Source organism: Orcinus orca, chromosome 4, assembly GCF_937001465.1.
Source record: "Orcinus orca chromosome 4, mOrcOrc1.1, whole genome shotgun sequence".
NCBI lineage: Eukaryota > Metazoa > Chordata > Mammalia > Artiodactyla > Delphinidae > Orcinus > Orcinus orca.
In genome coordinates this window covers 72,053,859-72,074,203 of record NC_064562.1, presented here as the reverse complement: position 1 = coordinate 72,074,203, position 20,345 = coordinate 72,053,859, and the positions used below count along the sequence as shown (strand labels likewise).

Genomic DNA, 20,345 nt, shown 5'->3' with positions numbered 1-20,345 from the left:
AGCCTCTGAAATTGCACTCATTCTTTTGTAAATATAAACAGTCTGCATCCCAATGAGAGATTAATGCTACATTTAAGATCTAAAGTATGTTTGTATGATATTCTCCATTATATCTCCATTTAATTCACTTCTTTAGGTCCTGCAGAAGGCAGATGTATTTAGGAGGGTGACAGTGGAGTACTGCAAACTTGATCACACATTATCCACCATTGCAATTTATTACCAGATATGATATCTTTACTAAAGCAGATTAACCCAAACTTGGGTCTATGGATATAGCCACTGAATTGACAAATGTATTTTCCATCTCTAGTAGAAAGGAAGGCCAGAATTTACTTTTCTTTAAAATGGGCAATAGCATAGAGTTTCAGTTGTTTTTTTTTTTTGTTTTGTTTTGTTTTTCTTTAACTGTTTAATACTCACACCCTTTGCTAAAAAATAGCTCAAGAAGACCCAGGTTGGTTGGGCATCTCACTGAAAATCACTAGATCAATAACATTATGCTATTCATACTGAATGAGTAAGAAGTGTTTAGTATGCTGGTGGCCTTACTAAGACATGTGTGGTCCACAGAAGGGGGGTTGCTAATAAACACTACAAAGATTTAGGGGCCAAATGATTGTGGGGCAACCTTTCCAAAACAGAGAAAATGTGTGGCAAATTGGAACCCATATCATTAAGAAGGAAGCAAAATGCCTTGTAGGCCTCTTCTAGTTTGGCAGGTATATTATACACCAGGGAAACCTCCTCTGAACTGCACACCATGGAGTACAAAAAGCTGTGAAAGTTTAGTAGGGCACAAGGCAGAAAATTGCAGCAGGTTCAAGTTTTACTGCAAGCACTCCTGCACTTGGACTTATAATCAGGTAGACTCTACATATTAAATTTATCAGTGGTGGAAAAACTTAATATGTGGAACTTATGGTTAGCCCCAATGGAATAATCACAATCCTGAACCTTGGTATTCTAGAGCAGGCCATGGCTTTGTAGCACAGAATTATATCTCTTTGACAAGATAGTCCTGGAATGCTATTGAATCCTGGTATAATTAAGACTCTACTCTAGGGACACCAAGTGACCATGTGGTCCTAACTGAGCACTATAAGCTGAGTTCTGTTAGATGTACCAAGTCATAAGGTTAGGTAAGACTAGTAATAATTCATTTTAAGATAGAAGTGATATATTCAGAATGAAACTGAAAATAGGCAATAGGATACAAACAAGCTGCATTACCAGGCATCCAGACATGTCACACACCACTGTTGAGCCAAAATGTCTCCTAACTCACATGCATGAAAACCTTAGGTATCCCTTCAGGCCAGCTGAAAAGGAGGAAGACCTTGAGCTTAGTTCAGGGATGAGTTGGCTGGCATGTGGGAGGAAGCCAAAATGCACAGCGGCTACAATAGAGTCACATTTAGGGGTCACACCCTAAAAGACAGTAGTGAGGGGTAAATTCTCCCAGTGGGCAGAGTCTCTGTAGTTGAACAAAATATATCCAATCTACATTATACATAAAATAACAGGCAGTGTCAAATGGACAAACTAGTAAGGATTGCAAGACTGCCCATGAATATGAGTGGCCATGAAATATGAAGATATGTGTACCACATGTTAATGCCCCAAAGGGAGCATCAATGATGGAAGAGACAAACAGGTAGAAAATTTGACTTAGCCAGTCACTGTCAGCCTGTTTCTGTAATGGATTACTTATTGCTAGTATGGGTGCATGAATGGAGTATGGTGGCAGGGATGGAAGCTATACTTGGCCTCAATAGCATGAGCTCCCACTTACCAGGGCAGATATAACTACTGCCGCTACCAAGTGTCTAAACTGTCACCAATAAAGAACACCAGTTAGACTGTAACAAGGCACCATTCTGCACAGATATGATCTAGTAACCTGATGGCAAGGTGATTTGTTGAAAACCTTCTATTTTTAAAGAGGCAGCAATTCATATTTGCAGGAAATGGCACATACTCTGTGAATGGATTTCCCTTTCCTTCCTTTAGGTCCTGAGTCAGTCCTATTATCTGAGGATTTACACAGTATTTGATCAATTAACACATCTCTTCCACAATACACTATTTGTTTGTTTGTTTGTTTTAACATCTTTATTGGAGTATAATTGCTTTACAATGGTGTGTTAGTTTCTGCTTTATAACAAAGTGAATCAGCTATACATATACATATATCCCCATATTCCCTCCCTCTTGCATCTCCCTCCCACCCTCCCTATCCCACCCCTCTAGGTGGTCACAAAGCACCAAGCTGATCTCCCTGTGCTATGCGCTGCTTCCCACTAGCTATCTATTTTACATTTGGTAGTATATATATGTCCATGCCACTTTCTCACTTCGTCCCAGCTTACACTTCCCCCTCCCTGTGTCCTCAAGCCCATTCATTATGTCTGAGTTTTTATTCCTGTCCTGTCCCTAGGTTCTTCATAACCATTTTTTTTAAGATTCCATATATATGTGTTAGCATATGGTATTTGTTTTTCTCTTTCTGACTTACTTCACTCTGTATGACAGACTCTAGGTCCATCCACAATACACTGTTACTTTAAGAAATCCATTTTTCAAAAAGGAAGTACAGAAGTGGGCCCATAACCAAAGGAACAATTTCTCATATCAAATACAGCATCATCAAAAAGTTGCCAACCTCTTCCCTGGTGGCGCAGTGGTTGGGAGTCTGCCTGCCGATGCAGGGGACACGGGTTCGTGCCCTGGTCCGGGAAGATCCCACATGCCACGGAGTGGCTGGGCCCGTGAGCCATGGCCGCTGAGCCTGCGCGTCCGGAGCCTGTGCTCCGCAATGGGAGAGGCCACAACAGCGAGAGGCCCGCGTACCAACAACAAAAAAAAAAGTTGCCAACCTGATGGATTAATTTGCTAATCTGTTGAAGGCACAGTTGAAATGCTGACTTAGGGTCAAAGTACACCTTTAAATCTATAAGATAAGGTTTATAATTGAATAGGAATCAACCCATGTCCCATGACAGAAAATTCTCCACTTGGAAACAAGGATCTTAAAACCTGAAGACCCCAGTGTTGTGGGGAATGAATCACTACTCTTGGCAGAGTAATTGATCCTATCATGAAAAGGAGGTAAACCTGCTGTTATACAGTGGGGTAAGAAGAGTATATTTTGCCTCTAGTATTTGGACATCTCTGGTATTCCCTTGACCCATGGACAGGGGCCATGTCCATGTCCTGATAAGGACCCTCAAGTAAGGGTCCATGTCATACCACAGATAATCCCTGAGTTGTTAAATGTGTCAGTTGAGGGTGAAGGGAATCTAGAAGTTTGTGGAGGAGGAAGATGGTACAAATCAGTTGTTAGACCAAGGCCATGTGCAGCAGTGAAGGCTGTGTAATTTCCCACAAATATGTCTCTTTCAAATTTCTTCTGGTAGCAGAAAGCTTTCACCTATTACACCCTCTGAAAGGATGGCCTTGACAAAAGAGAACTGCCTTATCCTAGATAATTTCCCCATTTCCAGGGAGCCCCAAATCCAACCTACCTTTTCTCTAGTCATTCCAACTTAGGGTAACTCAGAAGTGTTCTCCTAGTTTCAGATAACCCTAGAGAAATGACTGAGGCCATCCTTCAGACATCACAACTCAGTTTCCTACTAGGCACAATTCTTCCCTTTTTTTCAGTACTTTGTAATAAGCATTTTAAAAATGTGTTCTATATCAAATAGTGTTTTCTGGGGAACACATTTTGTGACATCTTGCTTAAACAGTCAATATAAAATGGTCCCCCAATCCATAATTCATGCCTAAAGCATATCTAAGGTACAGATATTACTACAAACTTGAATTAATATGTAAGTGGGGAAATAAAAATCCAAGAGCAACAGAGATTCATTTAGAGGTGACACAGGAACTGAGAGTTGGATAAGGATTTTATGTAAGGAAAAAGAGTGCACTGTGTATGCAGATATCAAGAATTCATGATCAGAAGAAGAGGGTTTACTCTGAGAAAACGTCTGAGACCTGAGGTTATCAGGACACTGGATACAGAGAACTGAAATGAAATGATTTGAGAGTAGTGAGTCCAGAGGTTTTCATATTAGAAGGCACTGCTTCTAAGAAAGGAGAAAATACTTTGAAGGCTTAGAGGGGAAGGGAAAGAAGGTAGTATTTCTGGGAATTAAGGAATTTAGAAAACAAAGGAGTGTATAGAGGATCAAAAGACACAATGAAACACCCCATCCCCTCCAGAGCACACTTTATTCTTTATAGACTTCACTTCAATCACCCCATCTGTAAAAACACTTGTTATTTCTCTTCAGGGACAATCTACACTCTTAAAATGAATATAAGTTGTTCAGTATTCACATAAGGCTTTTATATGAATAAAAACAAAAGCCAGAACTTTTTCCAACTGATAAAAATAACTCCCCCAAAAATTAAAACAGAGAAAAAATTTAATGCATAGAAGCATTTGCAGATAACAAAGAATATAACTGTTAAGAAATCCCAGAACTCAAAATAGGTATGGACAAAACAGGAACAAAAAAATAGTTGATTCTTCTCAAGAATTAAATTGTAGGAAAAAATCACATTACTAATATGGTACATATTTTCAGTTTGCCTAAGGGTAGAATGTTCAGTAGAATAGGGGATATTAAGTAGATGAACAAAAACAGTGAAAAAAAGTTAAAAACAGAAAGTGATAGATATATAAAATAGAGGCAGATGTAACATGCGTGTAATGTAACCCCACCCTCTCCACACAGTCCACAATGTAACAAACCAAATTTTCAACTATAATACAAGAAAACTTTCTAGAATTAAAACAAAGACATGAGTCAGCCTACTAGAAGATTACATCATGTCTCTGGGAAAATTGATCTGGAATTATCAAATCTAAGACACATCCTGCAAAACTCTGTACAAAATTAATAGACTTCAGTGATAAAGAAAAAGTATCTTGAGTCTAGAGGCAAAAGACCAAGCCAATTAATCAAGGAGGGAAGATTAGATTGGCTTCTGAGTTGGCAAGAGCAACATACAAAGCAAGGTAAAGGGTGGAGTAAAAGCATACACACACACATAGAAAAGTCTTTCTCACATAAACATTTCCAAAGTTTGACTTTGAAAACGTGATGATTTAAAATTTTCATTTTCAAGTAATGACTGCATATACCAGATAGATGAAGAAACTTGAGCAAAGTCACAGTTAGAGAGTCAGGGTCAAGACTAAAAGTTGTGATATTCATAACTTTGGCAATGTTAGCATTTTTGTAAAATTGTGTTGTGTTCTGCTTCTATACTTAAAAAAATCAGACTATCAGAAGCTTTTCATCTGGGCTTCACATACTTCCAAAGAGAAATCAGTAGATCTATGAATTTGGATTAGATAAAAATGGCATTTAACCTCTAAATAAAATGCAAGATTTACTTCAATACAAATGCAGACAACAAAACACAATACTATTTGCATTATTCTGTTAATTTTTTTCAGGCAGAGATATTTTCAAATAATATTACAGTTGTTTTAGATTTCCATATATATAATTTATGGTTATCAATATGGTACTGATCAAAGTGTTATGTAATGTAGGAATCAAAACATTTATGTTATATATAATATTACAGCTTTTATGTGTTCACAAATATTCTAATATAATAAATTTCTTTTGTAATTTTATGTATTATAGAAAAAAATATTCTGGAAAGTGTTTCATATATTTCCCCAGCCTGCCAGAACTGTTCAAGACAAGAAAATGTTAAGAAATTCAGGTAGATTCAAGTTAAAACAAACTTGAAGAGACAGACACAACTTTATATTTGCAACTAGATTGATAAAAACATGAAATCCAAATGTTGACCACTGCTATTGGAAATTACAGTTAAATTATGTACAATGTACAGTAAGCCATTGCGAATCCCTACCTATAATTTAACCTGAATGAGAGTATTGATTTACCAAAAATACCTTTAAATTATATAGACAGTGTAAATTTTTTCAAATCTTTTGGCAAACCAGTAAATTCAAAATGTTCTCCCAAACATTGCTATTTCACTGCCGTTGAATTTGTCAGAGAAAATTCACTTTTATTAGAAAAAGTTTAAGAAGTCATTTGAAATACAGTGGGATTGTAACATACTGTGCAAATTAGATTAAGAATTGAAAGTTAACCTAAGAAATGTGGATATTCATCAAAGGATTTCATACTTCTTTACTTCTTAATCATGTTTGTTTCTTCATATATTTAAATGAGAGAGACAGAGAGATTGTGTGTGTGTGTGTGTGTGTGTGTGTGTTTGTGTTTGTACATGCACACTTCACTTTAGAGAAACCATAATTAGGGAATATAATATAGTTCAAATATTTTGAAAACTTAGGCATAAAAGAGCAATAATTGGGGAATACTAATCTTAAATGTTTCCAACTATTGCTTTAAAAAATAACAATTAGCATAATTCACTCTAGAGGAGATTAAAAAAAGTGACTAACCTGTGTGATTGGGATGAGCCAACACTACATTGATGAAATGATTTCCAGCTTCACAAATCTGCAAAACATTTCAACCTTTTCAGTGTGATATACTTGTCTTTTTTAAAAATACATTTTTAGATATACAAATATCCATGTAACATATTGATTCTAAAGATCCAAAAATATACTATTACTCTAACTGTAAGAAGAAGAAATTTTGTATTTTAACAATGAAAGAAGCTGCTGTGGACATATGTAGAATCAAAGGAATGAGTTACATTGAGGTAGAGATTTTGAAGGTATTCTTGATCCCTTTTGATAGTTATGTTCAAATTGCCTTGTTAATCTGGTCCTGTTGATTATCTGCTTTGTATTTGATACAATAGGTAAATTTTCACAGCATGAAGAGACAAGCCGTATCACTGAAAGATATATTTGGCATAGGTTTATATATTCCAGGTTTACTAACACAGTAGCAACCCTTCCACTGCAAGGGTAGTAGTATGGTTCCTGGTTGGTTTCAGCTCAGTTTAGAAAATGTATTGTAAGCAGTACTGCCCCACAAAGTCACTTGTTGCTTGTCTGTCACCTGACCCCTTAATCATGTACACTCCACTAGTTGTCCCTGTTTAGTAGACAACTATGACCCTCTAAGAAGCTTCAGGGTTAACAATATCTCCTGGGCTAATACTGTTTGAATTTGCAACATGTAGCCTCTGAAGATAGGACTGTTTCCTTTGTCTGTCATATACACCTTACCTGATTCAATGCAAAGTATGTATTCAATATATAAATACTACGTTATTAATAGCGGGTTATGCTATCCAAAATATAAGCAACCCACAGATATTACCAAAATTGCTTTAGTTGTGAAGAACAAGATGGGCTAGATTTTAAAATTGCTATGGCACAACAGTATGAATATACATAACACTACTGAACTGTACACTAAAAATGGTTAAGATAGTAAATGTTATGATATTTTTATTTTTACCACAATTAAAAGTAAAAGAAACCACTAGGTAAAATGTTTTAAGTGAGAAAGAACATTAGAATGGTAAATGATAAAAATTCAAATAGACTTGTACCTGGATGCATATGGGTGGCTTAAAGTAAATTTTAAAATATTCATTTGTGCTTGATTTTATAAAAACTTTATTGACTACTTGTTGCTTCACAGTAGCATTCATTTGAAAAATGATTCAATAGTCCACTCTCTTCTTCAGAGTTATCATTAGGTGAATAAATAAGAAATATGAAATTTCCAGCTAACAGAATTGAAAAAAATCACAGTTTTTACATGGAAAAAATCATCATTTAAAAAATGTTTTGATTCAGAATGTAATGAAAGCCTTTTTACTTCTTTCAGCACCCTTTGTACTCTCAGTTCGTTGAGATTACAATTTTATTTTTAATCAGTACGCCTAAACATTTAACAATGTACAATGTGGGGAATGTTAAATTTTAATAAACCACAAAGCACTTTGGTTAATATATTAGAAGTGACATATCATGCATCACATTGTACTCCACAGATTTTTCTGAAAATATTCCTGATTAAGTTCTACTGTTTTCAGGTTGAAAGACATGATTGTATCAGAATATATAAAATTTCAGCAGTAAGATTCTTATTGTTTAATACTAGGCACAGTAGCCCCTCCCCCTTATCTGCAGTTTCACTTTCTGTGGTTTCAGTTACCCACAGTCAATTGAGGTCCAAAAATATTAAATGGAAAATTACAGATATTAATTTGTATGTTTTAAATTGCCCTCCATCCTGAGCAGCATGATGAAATCTCAGGCCATTCTAATCTGTTCTGACATTCTCTTGCTGTGCTTAATTTATAAATTAAACTTAGCCATAGTTATGTATGTTAAGAAAAAATACATGATATATATAGGGTTCAGTACTATATGAGGTTTCAGACATTCAGTGAGAGCCTTGGAATGTATCCCCCACAGATAAGGGGAGATGGTTGTATTGTGACTCAGTCATAGCATGTTGGCATTGTAGCAAAGATGCCAGTGGCCAATGACCAAAACAAAAGTTCCAGGGAGACCAACTTGAAGGGAGATGTATATCTTGCTCTTCCTAACAAGTTTCATCATGTTAAGCATTCTCTGCTTTAAATAGTGAAAGTGATGTGTCTTAGAAAAACAAACAACAGCAGACAAATGCCCTAATATAGAATTTGTAGCCATCAATCAAGTAGTCAGGCTGTCATATTATCAAACTAAAATACTTTTAGTTTCCACAGCAAAAACAAGTAACCTTTATTCTGTGATCTCATAATATTTTTAGAGGATGACCATAATCTATCTTTTTTCTGCATATGTTATCCCTACATTTTTATATGCATTATTATTAATTACTGGCAGTTCTAATATCTTATAACTTTATCATTTAAGCAATGTGATAATCATTTTACTAATTTATATGAAACAGAATCTGCTAAAATATTTCTAACACTCTTAAGCTTGAGTTTCGGCTATTTTTTCTCTATAATAATGATAATAACAATAATTATAATTTTGTTATATTTATTTTACCTTAATAAACATTTCAAAAATAAGGAAAATCTAGGCTAAATATATAATTACAAAAAGTTTCACCTGTAAAATATATCAACTCCTCTGATCTTGGGAAGTTAGTTTCTCTTTTTTTTTCCTTTTGGAGAGTTAGTTTCTACTTTAAGGGATAAGGTATATCACATACACTGAAATACTGTTTGATACTATAAGCCAATATACTGTCTCAGCATTCATTAAGTCATAACTTATGATAATTTATATTACTATGATCATAAAATTATAGAACTTTATTCTAATTCCTAATCTCTACTCTTTAATTATGAAACCCACTTATATGTGATTCCATTTGTTTATTCCATTTTTTAAAAAGGATAATATACATGTGTTTCAGAAGAAATATATTCAATATATTAATTATTGGTTTAACAGAAAGTATATGAATACCAACCTATGATTTTTTTTCATTAAGACAATTTTTTTAGAGCAGTGTGAAGTACACAGCAAAATTGAGGAGAAGTTACAGAGATTTACAGACTCCCTGCCAATACATGCATAACCTCCTTCATTATCAACACCCACCATCAGACTGGTACATTTGTTACATTTGATGAACCTACATTGACACATCATTATCAACCGATGTGCACAGTTTACATTACAGTTTGCTTGGTGTTATACATTCTATGTTTGGACAGATGTGTGACATTTATCTATCATTATGGTATCATACAGAGTATTGTCACTGCCCTAAAAATCCTCTGTACTCCTCCTGTTCATCCTTCTCCCCCAACTTCTGGAAACCACTGACTTTTTTTTTTTACTGTCACCAGAGCTTTGGCTATTCCAGAATATCATAGAGTTGGAATCATACAGTATATAAGCTTTTTAGATTGGTTTAAATATACATTTAAGGTTCCTCCATATTTTTTTCATGGATTGATAGCTCTTTTTTTTTTTTTAAACACTGAATACTATCCCATTGTCTGGATATACCACAATTTATCCATTCACCTACTGAAGGATATCTTTACTGCTTCCAAATTTTTCCAATTATGAATAAAGCTGCTGTAAACATCCCTGTGCAAGGCTTTGTATAGACATATGTTTTCAACTCCTCTGGGTAATACTAAGGAGCATGATTGCTGGATCACATGGTAAGAGTAAGTTTAGTTTTGTAAGAAATGTCAGTCTTTTTAAAATGGCAGTGCCATTTTCATCAGCGGTGAATGATAGTTCTCATTGTTCCACATCCTCACCAGCATTTGGTGTTATCAGTGTTTTGGATTTTGGCTATTCTATAGGTGTATAGTGGTATCATGTTGTCTTAATTTGCATTTCCCTGATGACAGATGATGTGGAGCATCTTTTCATATGCTTATTTGCCATCTGTATATCTTCTTTTGTGAAATATTGGTTAAGGTCTTGGTCAATCTTTTAATCAAGTTGTTTGTCTTACTGTTGAGTTTTAAGAGTTTTTTTTTTTATATTTTGGATAACAGTATTTCATCAGATGTGTCATTTGCAAATTATTTTCGCAGTCTATGCTTGTCTTCTCATTCTCTTGACATTGTCTTTGCATAGCAGTGTTACATTTTAATAAATTAGCTTACCACTTATTGCTTTCATGTATTGTGTTTTGGTGTTGTATCTAAAAAGTCATTGCTATACCTAAAGTCATCTAGGTTTTCTCCTATGTTATCTTCTAAGGATGTTATAGTTTTGTGTTTCACATTTAGGTCTGTGATTCATTTTGAGTCAATTTTTGTGTTGAGTATAAGTTCTAGGCCTAGATTTTTTTTTTTTTTGGCATGTGAATGTCTAGTCATTTCAGCACCACTTATGACTGTCTTTGCTCCATCGTATTTTCTTTGCTTTAACCAATATACTTTTGAAAATGAAAAACTGAAAGATTTTTTAAAAAATTTCAGACATCATATTTATATTATTGTATGATATGAATGATAAATTTTACTAGTTCTTTTAGTAATTTATTTTTTGCATGAGACTAATAGTTTATTGCCTAAACTTTGCTATAGGAGAGGATATTTTCACTCATAAATTGTAACCCGAAGTCTGATTTTGGAATTGATTTAATGTTTAAAAATATTTTATTTCTCTGATCCATCTCATTACCACAATTTTGGGGATATCTGAATTGTTTTAATCCATAGAGCTTTCATGAAATATTGTATAACAAAAGAGTGTGCACATATAGCATAACAATATAGTATAAGAATAGCACAATAGAGTAGAATTTTTTAAATAAATATTATTTTTTTAAATAAATATATACTATGTAGTTAATTATTGTTAAAACACTTGTCATTATTTTGGGGATTCTTTTACATTAGCTTTGATATTATATATTTATATATAATTTATAATTATATATTTTGATAATTATATATCAAGATGATAATTTTTATGGTTATAGTAACTGCTGATTTTATTTTAAATCACTACTGTTATTAGGAGTAAGTCAGTTTTAGCTGAAAAACAACAACAATTATAACAAATTATAATGAAATAGCAAAATATAATATGTATTAATTTTATATCATTAATTTCTTAAAACTAGTTTTCTAAATAAGTTATTTAAGAAGAAGTGAGCTCAAATTTAGGTATAAATGTTGATTCCTATTTATGTTATTATTTATGTCAGATATTTCAGGGGCTTTGAGAAGAAGTGAAAATGATAAGAAAACAGAGTCCTAGATTTTAAGTCTGCAGTAAGGAGTAAATGTAAATCATTTTATTCGTATCTCTCAAGAGTTGGCAGAGGATCAGAAAAAAATTGTAATGACCAAATCTGAGCAAATTGCTGAAAATATTTAACTGTGGTACATCTTTTTTTCCCCTCATTCATCTCATCCACAAATACTAAATACTCACAAGCACTTCACTAGCCTTTCTGTGGTTTCCACAGCAGGAACCCACTCTCCTCCACCCTTATTAAAAGCTATGATATATCATTCCCAGAATCCTCTCCCCTAATCAAAAATCATTGTACTATGTACAATGTCCTTTTCAGCTAAATGCTACAAGAGCAGGTGTGACTTCTTGATAAGAGCCTAATTTATTATTTCTCTAAGAGTATTTGCATTTTAATAATGAGAAAACAAACTCAACCTAAATGAGTGAATAACTAATTGTGAGAATGAGGACACAGAGGTAAAACCACGGAGAAAAATTAATGTCACCACTTTTCAAACCATGTCTTATGCATTATTATCTATTCCTCCCATTTTGTACATTATTGAAGAGAGTAAGAAAAGCAAGAAAAAAAATTCTTTTCTGATGTAATGCTCAATGTACAAAGAATTGACAATCAGTTGCTTCTGGAGAGCAAAAATAAAGTTGAAAGAAAGAATGGATAAAGGAAACAAGATTATTATTTATGTAAAATATATATTGTTTTGCAATGGTAATTTTGGTGTTTTGTGGGTGAAGTTGGGTTCAGAGGATAATTAGGGGAATCATAGAAATATGAAGAGCCTGGATTATAGTGTGTCTCAACAATATTTGCAGCAGAAAAATCAAAATTACATCTAAAAGTTTTGTAGAGAGATATTCTAAAGTGCTTACAGAGTTGCATATAATTGATTTTCCATATTTGATTTTTTCCTTGTAGATTTTGTGATACCAGAATATATTCAAGGGAAGTAAATTGTGTTGCAAGTCAAAAAGAATTTATACAAAAAGAGGGGTGATAAAATACTTCTTAGAACATAGTTTAAACATGTTTAAACATGACATAGTTTAAACATGTCAAAACTCAGCAAAATCAGATTTTCCACAAAGAATCATTACCTAATTTTGGAATATATTATGTACACATTGTGAAGTGTCTTGTTTTGCTTGACATATTTTGTTTAGTGTATTAGGGAACTCAGAATATTAGTAGAAAGAAAATGGAGGGAGTAGAAGAAAAAGTTATAATTGTTAATGGTTAGTCTGCAAAAGGGATGATCCATCCATTAATAATTAAGAATTAACTGTAATCATATTCAACACAGTTCTAACATTATCTTCTTACCAAGTGGTAATCTGGCTCTACATAACTACAGAAGGTAAACCAACTTTAATGAATAATACTTTTCTTCTTCTGTGTTGAAAGAGTGTATAGATCAATAAATGAAGAACATGAAGTTTTGCAAACATAACATTTTATTAGCAAAAACATTAGCACTTGCAAATAGGATACACATTTTCTGGTTGAATTTTGTATTATACAAGATTGACCCACGAATTTCCCCTTTGTTTCTTCTATATAATTGATTCTACTATATACTGGTAATTTTAATATAAAATAATTTAAAATAGATTAGACTTAAAAACAGTTTGCTTATTTTTTCTAAACTGTTTGCACATATGTATTTGTGATAAACCTGAAACTCACACATATGTTTTCAGTTATTATGAATGAAAAATTTAACCTTGAACTATAGGGTGTTATGCTCATAAGAATATGGTAGGAATCTTCAATTTAGGTGATTATATACAAGCTCAATAAACTCACTAGTTGTTATATTCTGTATTAGAATCAATTTCCTAAAATGTATATCTTACTATCATATTTTATTAGTAAAAGTTCAATGTGTCTTGCCTACATTAAGAAGTTCCAGGATTAGCAGGCCTTTTAATTATATTTACTTATTTTTATTCTTTTCCATTATAGTTTATTACAAGATATTGAACATATTTCCCCATGCTATACATTAGGGCCTTGTAGTTTATCTATTTTGTACACAGTAGCTTGCATCTGCCAATCCCAAGCTCCTAATTTATCCCTTCCCCCACCCCACTCTCCCCTTTTGTAACCATAAGTTTGTTTTCTAGGTCTGTGAGTCTGTTTCCGTTTTGTATCATATTTTAGATTCCACATAAAAGTGATATCATATGATATTTGTCTTTCTCTGTTTAACTTACTTCACTTAGTATGATAATCTCTAGGTCCATCCATGTTGCTGCAAATGGCACTATTTTATTTTTAATGACTGAGTGATATTCCATTTTATATACCACATCTTTGTTATCCATTCATCTGTCAATAGACACTTAGGTTGCTTCCATGTCTTAGCTATTGTAAATAGTGCCACTGTGAACATTGGGTGCATGTATCTTTTCGAATTAGAGTTTTCTCCAGATACATGCCCAGGAGTGGCATTGTTGGATCATATGGTACCTCTATTTTTAGTTTTTTAAGGAACCTCCATACTGTTTTCCCTAGTGGCTGCACTAATTTACATTCCTACCAACAGTGTAGGAGGATTCCCTTTTCTCCACACCCTCTCCAACATTTGTTATTTGTAGACTTTTGAATGATTGTCATTCTGAATGGTGTGAAGTGATACATAATTGTAGTTTTCATTTGTGTTTCTTTAATAATTAGCAATGTTGAGCATCTTTTCATGTGTTTTTTGGCCATCCGTATGTCTTCTTTGGAGAAATGTCTATTTAGGTCTTCTGCCCATTTTTTGATTGGGTTGTTTTTTGATTTTGTTGTCGTTGTTGTTATTGAGTTGTATGAGCTGTTTGTATATCTTGGAAATTAAGCCCTTGTCTGTTGCATTGTTTGCAAATATTTTCTCCCAGTACATAGGTTGTCTTTTCATTTGTTTATAGTTTCCTTCACTGTGCAAAAACCTATAAGTTTGATTAGGTCCTATTTGTTCATTCTTGCTTTTATTTATACTGCCTTTGGAGACTGACCTAAGAAAACTTTGCTACGAATTATGTCAGAGAATCTTTTGCCTATGTTCTCTTCTAGGAGTCTTATGGTGTCATGTTTTATATTTAAGTCTTAAAGCCATTTTGAGTTTATTTTTTGTGTGTGGTGTGAGGGAGCGTTCTAACTACAATGATTTACATGACACTGTCTAGCTTTCTCAACACCAGTTGCCAAAGAGACTTTCTTTTCTCTATTATACATTCTTGCCTCCTTTGTCAAAGATTAATTGACTGTAGGTGTGGGAGCTTATTTCTGGGTTCTCTGTTCTGTTCCATTGATCTATATGTCTGTTTTTGTGCCAGTACCATGCTGTTTTGATTACTGTAGCTTTGTAGTCTTGTCTGAAGTCTGGGAGGGTTATGCTAGAAGGCCTTTTAAATTTGTCATCACAATTTACAATTTTAACAGAGTCACAGTGGAACTTATGTTGCTTTGAAATGTGGAATTAAAGTTCTTACATTTACCTAGTACGTCTGTATTGGACATAGTCTATGCTACTATTAATTGGTATTTGTGTAGTTTGGTGCCTTGGCTCCTATAAGACAGCAACTGTGATAAAGTTTTCCTATTTGCCTAATTCTTCTTGTTATTATTTAATAAATGTTTTCCAGTGGATAATGTATAAAATAGCACTGACTAATAAAGGCATGTATGAGAAGGAAGAACTAGTATATTAATAAAAAGGGCATATTTTAAAAAAATCTTTAGGGGAAAATGTACATAGCAAACTATTAGAATTTTGATTATTTCCAATTATGTATCTTTTCACTTTTTAAGAAAAATATTATAACTATTATGACATATAGTGTTTTAAAAAGTTAAAATTTTTCTTTCACACCAGAGCCATGGATTTATAACCATATCACATTTGAGAAAAGGGAAGAAATCAAAAATATTATATAAAATGGGAGCTGTGTAAATATTTACAATGAAATAAATGACAGTAAATGAGTTGCAAAAAAAAGTAGGAGATATCTTAAGGAGGAAAAATAAAACAATCAGATATTAATCTAAATACATATCTGAATAAATAGCAAGTGTGTGGTTATTATTTTGTTCACTCATCAATTTATTCTTCCATTTGCTCACATTTACTGAGTAGTTAATACACAGAGAACATTAGACTTGGTTCAACATAGGTTAACAATGAAGGCATCAAAATAAATGAATTGCAAGATTGCTGACTATAAACAATATGCACACATGGAAAAGTAAAAGGCAGTGATATATTTACAAACTATTTGCTTTAAAATTCTAAATAAAATAATTTGTAATTTATTCAAGCAAGTGGTGAGTACACTTGTACAATACTAGGTGCTAAAAAGATAAAAGCATAACCTGCCCCTCTCAGAGCCAACACAGTAGTGGATGTTATTAACTAAATTATTAATTCTATATACATATATATCTATGTGTATTTACACACACATACACATAGAGGTTCATATGAGAGCTTTTTACAAAGTGTAGTGTATAATCTGTTCCTTGTATGAAATGGTGGGGTATAAGTTGTTCAATACAAACTTCACAAAGGATCTTGTCATGTACGTGAGTCATGGGTGTTTATTAATGTATCAGGGACAGGAATAATGAAAGTTAATCTATCAAGGGCAAGAATGAGGGAAAACACGACTAAAGAATGAAATCATGGAGTTATATGGCATGTGGAGCTAAATATATATCTAATAAAATAATGCATTTCAGAAATAATAAAGAATATTTTGTAGTCAGATTGATTTGTATCAGATTCAGACAATGCATATGTGAAGTTAAATAGAATGATCTAAAGAACTGGACTGAGGACAATTAGTATAGAGCCCTGTTTCATTCACAAAAGTAGACTTTGTTTTCATTCAGAATTACTTAATAATTACGCCAGAGTTTTCTGCATAATCATCAGGTAGACTTGTAAAACTTTCTGCTTTTAGCAGTTTGTAAGTTGGTAAATGTGCAGACAATTGGAAGAATTACTGAGTTTAATTTTTCCCCCAAATTTTACTATATTTCAAATAATTCTAATCATCCTTTATAGATGAGTAGAACATTTTGATGAAAAGATTTAGAGAGCTAATGACTTGATTATGGGAAGTTATTTGATTTATTTAATTTAATGCCATTATGCATATAATATAAAAATAAATCATATTTTCTACATGACAAATCCTTAAATGCAATCTATTTGAATGCTTAATAATGTCACAACTAGAGCATGAATAGCAAATTATATAAATAATACATACCAGAAAATTGATAGCAGATACTGTGACTTGCCTGTTTCCAAATGCTAGAAAGCAGAAGAAGATGTTATGTAAACACTCATTTTTTGGATTGGCAAACTATAGATATAATTCAGGAAAGGTTTATTGGATATCCTACCCTCTAATAAACAGTACTATGTGATATGTGATATGTACTATCTGACCTTTTGGAATGATACTTTTGCAATCTAAAGAGATGACAATATTTTGCTTTCTATGTATACTTATCTTCTAGTGACCTAATGATATTTAGAATATAAATGGAGTCTATTTATAATTTTTATTATTAAACTATTTGAAAACAGATTTAATATACCTTGTTTGTCATTTTAAAAGCATATTAGTATGACCTAGTGTGTAATTGCACTCAATAATATCTCTTCTTTTTAAATGTTCAACAATAAAAAGAAAAATGCTAATAATAGTAATTTTTATTTTTGCATTGATGTTTTGCAACAGGCAATATTTTAAGTGTTTTATATATTTTCACCATAAAAACAAACACATGAAGCAAATATTATTGTTCTCACCTTACAGTAAAAAATTATACTTTATATAACTTGCCAAATCATATAAAGAGTAATGAACAAAATGGAATTTGAAACAGAGTTCTAAATTCACCTTGTTTATAGAGGAGAATTTGGAATATACAAAAATAATGGAAAATAAAATTATCTAATAAGCTCATTATCTGTATTAACAGTTGCATTTCTTCTAGTTTTATGTAAATTGCATTTATTTATATAAACACATCTACAAATAAAAATTAATGTAAATACTCATTTTGAATCGGGTTTTTTACATAAGAATATATTTAAAGACTTTTACGATATTATTAAATATTCGTGGTCAAAGGTATGATAGAAACTACATCACAATGTATAATGTGGCTAGTCTTAAAACATTAAATATTATCCAATTGCTGCATAATTAGAATTACTTTAATTTTATAAATAATAGTACTGTTTCAAACATCTTTCCATATAAATCTTTTATTTAAGTTCTATTTCCATGGGCTAGAAACTTAAGAGGGTAATATAGTTAAATTTTATATAAGTATTTATGCATGGATATATGTAAAACATGTACATGTATTGGAATTTTTTTAATAAAGTACATATATATTATTATAAAATAAAATATATTAATGGAGACATTTTTGAAAGACATAAAAGTGTAAAGGGAAAATAAAATTCATCCATGGAAAACCAGTTAATATTCAGATTTTTCCCTTTGGAAATATACATATTTGTTATATACTTTTACCATATTTGATAGAATTATTTTATAATCACTTAGTCCCTTAATATTATGTTATACACATTTTGCCATATAATTAAATATTTTTCTCTAGCTAAATCATAATAATTAGTTGGTATTCATCCCTATAGAGCATAATTTTTAAAAATTTGTATCTACTACTAGACTAAACTTCACTAATTCAACACTAGTTTTTAGTAATTTATATGGCAGGCTGTGTGACTGTGGATAAATTAATTATAAATAAACACAAATGCAGCCCTTATCTTAATAGAAATTATTTTCTGACAAGGAAACAAATACTCATCACACGCTAACAAATGAAAGCATGCAACTTTAATGTGTTACTGAGAAGGATCTATGCAATATTTAATATAAGAGCTAAAAAGAAAGATTTGTTGTAATCAGGGAGATCAGGGAGAACTTTGAGTACATGACTGAACTTTTATCTGAAAAAATGAATAGATATTAACACAGGGATGAGAGGGTTCAGAACATTTCATCAAGACTGTGAAGATATGCCTTGTTTCAATTTTTTCATGAGAAAAAATAATGATGTGGTATAAAGGTACTGGGCCAAAGAGTGTAATTTTAAAGTATTTTTATATTTATTTCCAAAAAAAGTTACAGATAATATAATTTGAAATAAACTTTCTAGAAAAAATGTTAGATACCATTAAAACCTTATATAATGTTTTTATAATTTGTATAATATTTCACATTTAGATAGGCAAAAATATAGGTCATTTTTCCTTGACTGTTTTTGATACTAAATATTTTTGTATTAAACTTCCTGAACATATTCATTCCAGTTTATGGTTAATGGAATATTCCTGCCATTGGGCAGTCCAATTATGATAATATATTTTTCTTATTTATTTTAAATATTGTTCAAGTATGTAAAGTGACCTCCCTAATGGTATATGCGTTGGAAATACATACCAATATGTTGTTTTTCATTTAAGTACTTTGTGTGTGTAAATGTGCAAATGCTATTTATTTTGTGCAGTCAGATCTGTTGAGAATAGGGCTATAAAAAATGTGAAACTGTTAGTGTAGAGAATACAGAAAGAGGTGAAAAAAAAACCCAATTGATGTAAGGGGCAAAGCACAATGTAAATTATGACAACATAAAAATAACGGAAAATTAATTATCATATCTGTAGTAAGGACAAAATATCCTGAATTAAACACTTGAGTATGTAAGTCAAAAGAACATATACAAAGTGAAAGCACAGAAAAATATGATGAAAAAATTAAACACGCATAAAAAATACAACCACTGTTTCTTCTAATTGTGAGGATGAAATGAAGGAAGATTACATTGTAAGCATTCAGGTTTTAAAGAAAATTTTCAAGGGAAATAATTTAAAAATTGGCTCAACTATTCTACAACTCTTAAGTACCTGAACTTAATGCAGCATATAATTTGAGTACAGTGTTTTAATATAAAGGAATTTTTAACTTGTTTAATTAGTATGTTTGTTTCATTTTCCTTAAATATGATTATTTAATAAGATTATAACTACTTGGCTAAAAAAGCTCTGATATGTACTGGTTACTCTTTTGTCACTTTGTCATTGTCTTTTCTGTAATGTATTTTTACTTTTAAATTCAATAGTTATTTAGGAATAGGTTTTTAAGTATCTAGTTTTAAAATTTTTATTTAAAATTTTTTTATACTTATCTATGTTTTCAGGTTTAGTTCATCTCATCTAAAGATAATGTAGTTTGTACCGTTTTTTTCTTTTTTTTGGATTCCACATATAAGCCTATTTACAAAACAGAAATAGAGTCACAGATGTAGAAAACATACTTATGGTTACCTAGGGGGAATGTGGGGAGGGATAAATTGGAAAATTGGGATTGACATATATACACTACTATATATAAAATACATAACTAATAAGAACATACTGTATAGCACAGAGAATTCTACTCAATACTCTAATGACCTATAAGGGAATAGAGTCTAAAAAAGTGTGGATACAGGTATATGTATAACTGATTCACTTTGCTGCACAGCAGAAACTAACACAACATTGTAAATCAACTATACTTCAATAAAATTAATTAAAAAATAAAGATAGTGTAGTTTGTACTAGTT

General features: G+C 31.9%; 1 protein-coding gene across 1 annotated transcript in view; it reads right to left on the bottom strand.

Annotated features, from left to right (window-relative positions):
• TECRL (trans-2,3-enoyl-CoA reductase like) overlaps positions 1–20,345 on the bottom strand; it is a 94,883-nt gene that overhangs the window by 6,304 nt on the left and 68,234 nt on the right. The window contains exons 8-9 of the mRNA XM_004268353.2: positions 16,961–17,004; positions 6,476–6,533 (exon numbers count right to left, since the gene is read on the bottom strand). Of these exons, the coding sequence (XP_004268401.1) occupies positions 6,476–6,533; positions 16,961–17,004 (102 nt within the window). The remainder of the gene's footprint in view (positions 1–6,475; positions 6,534–16,960; positions 17,005–20,345) is intronic.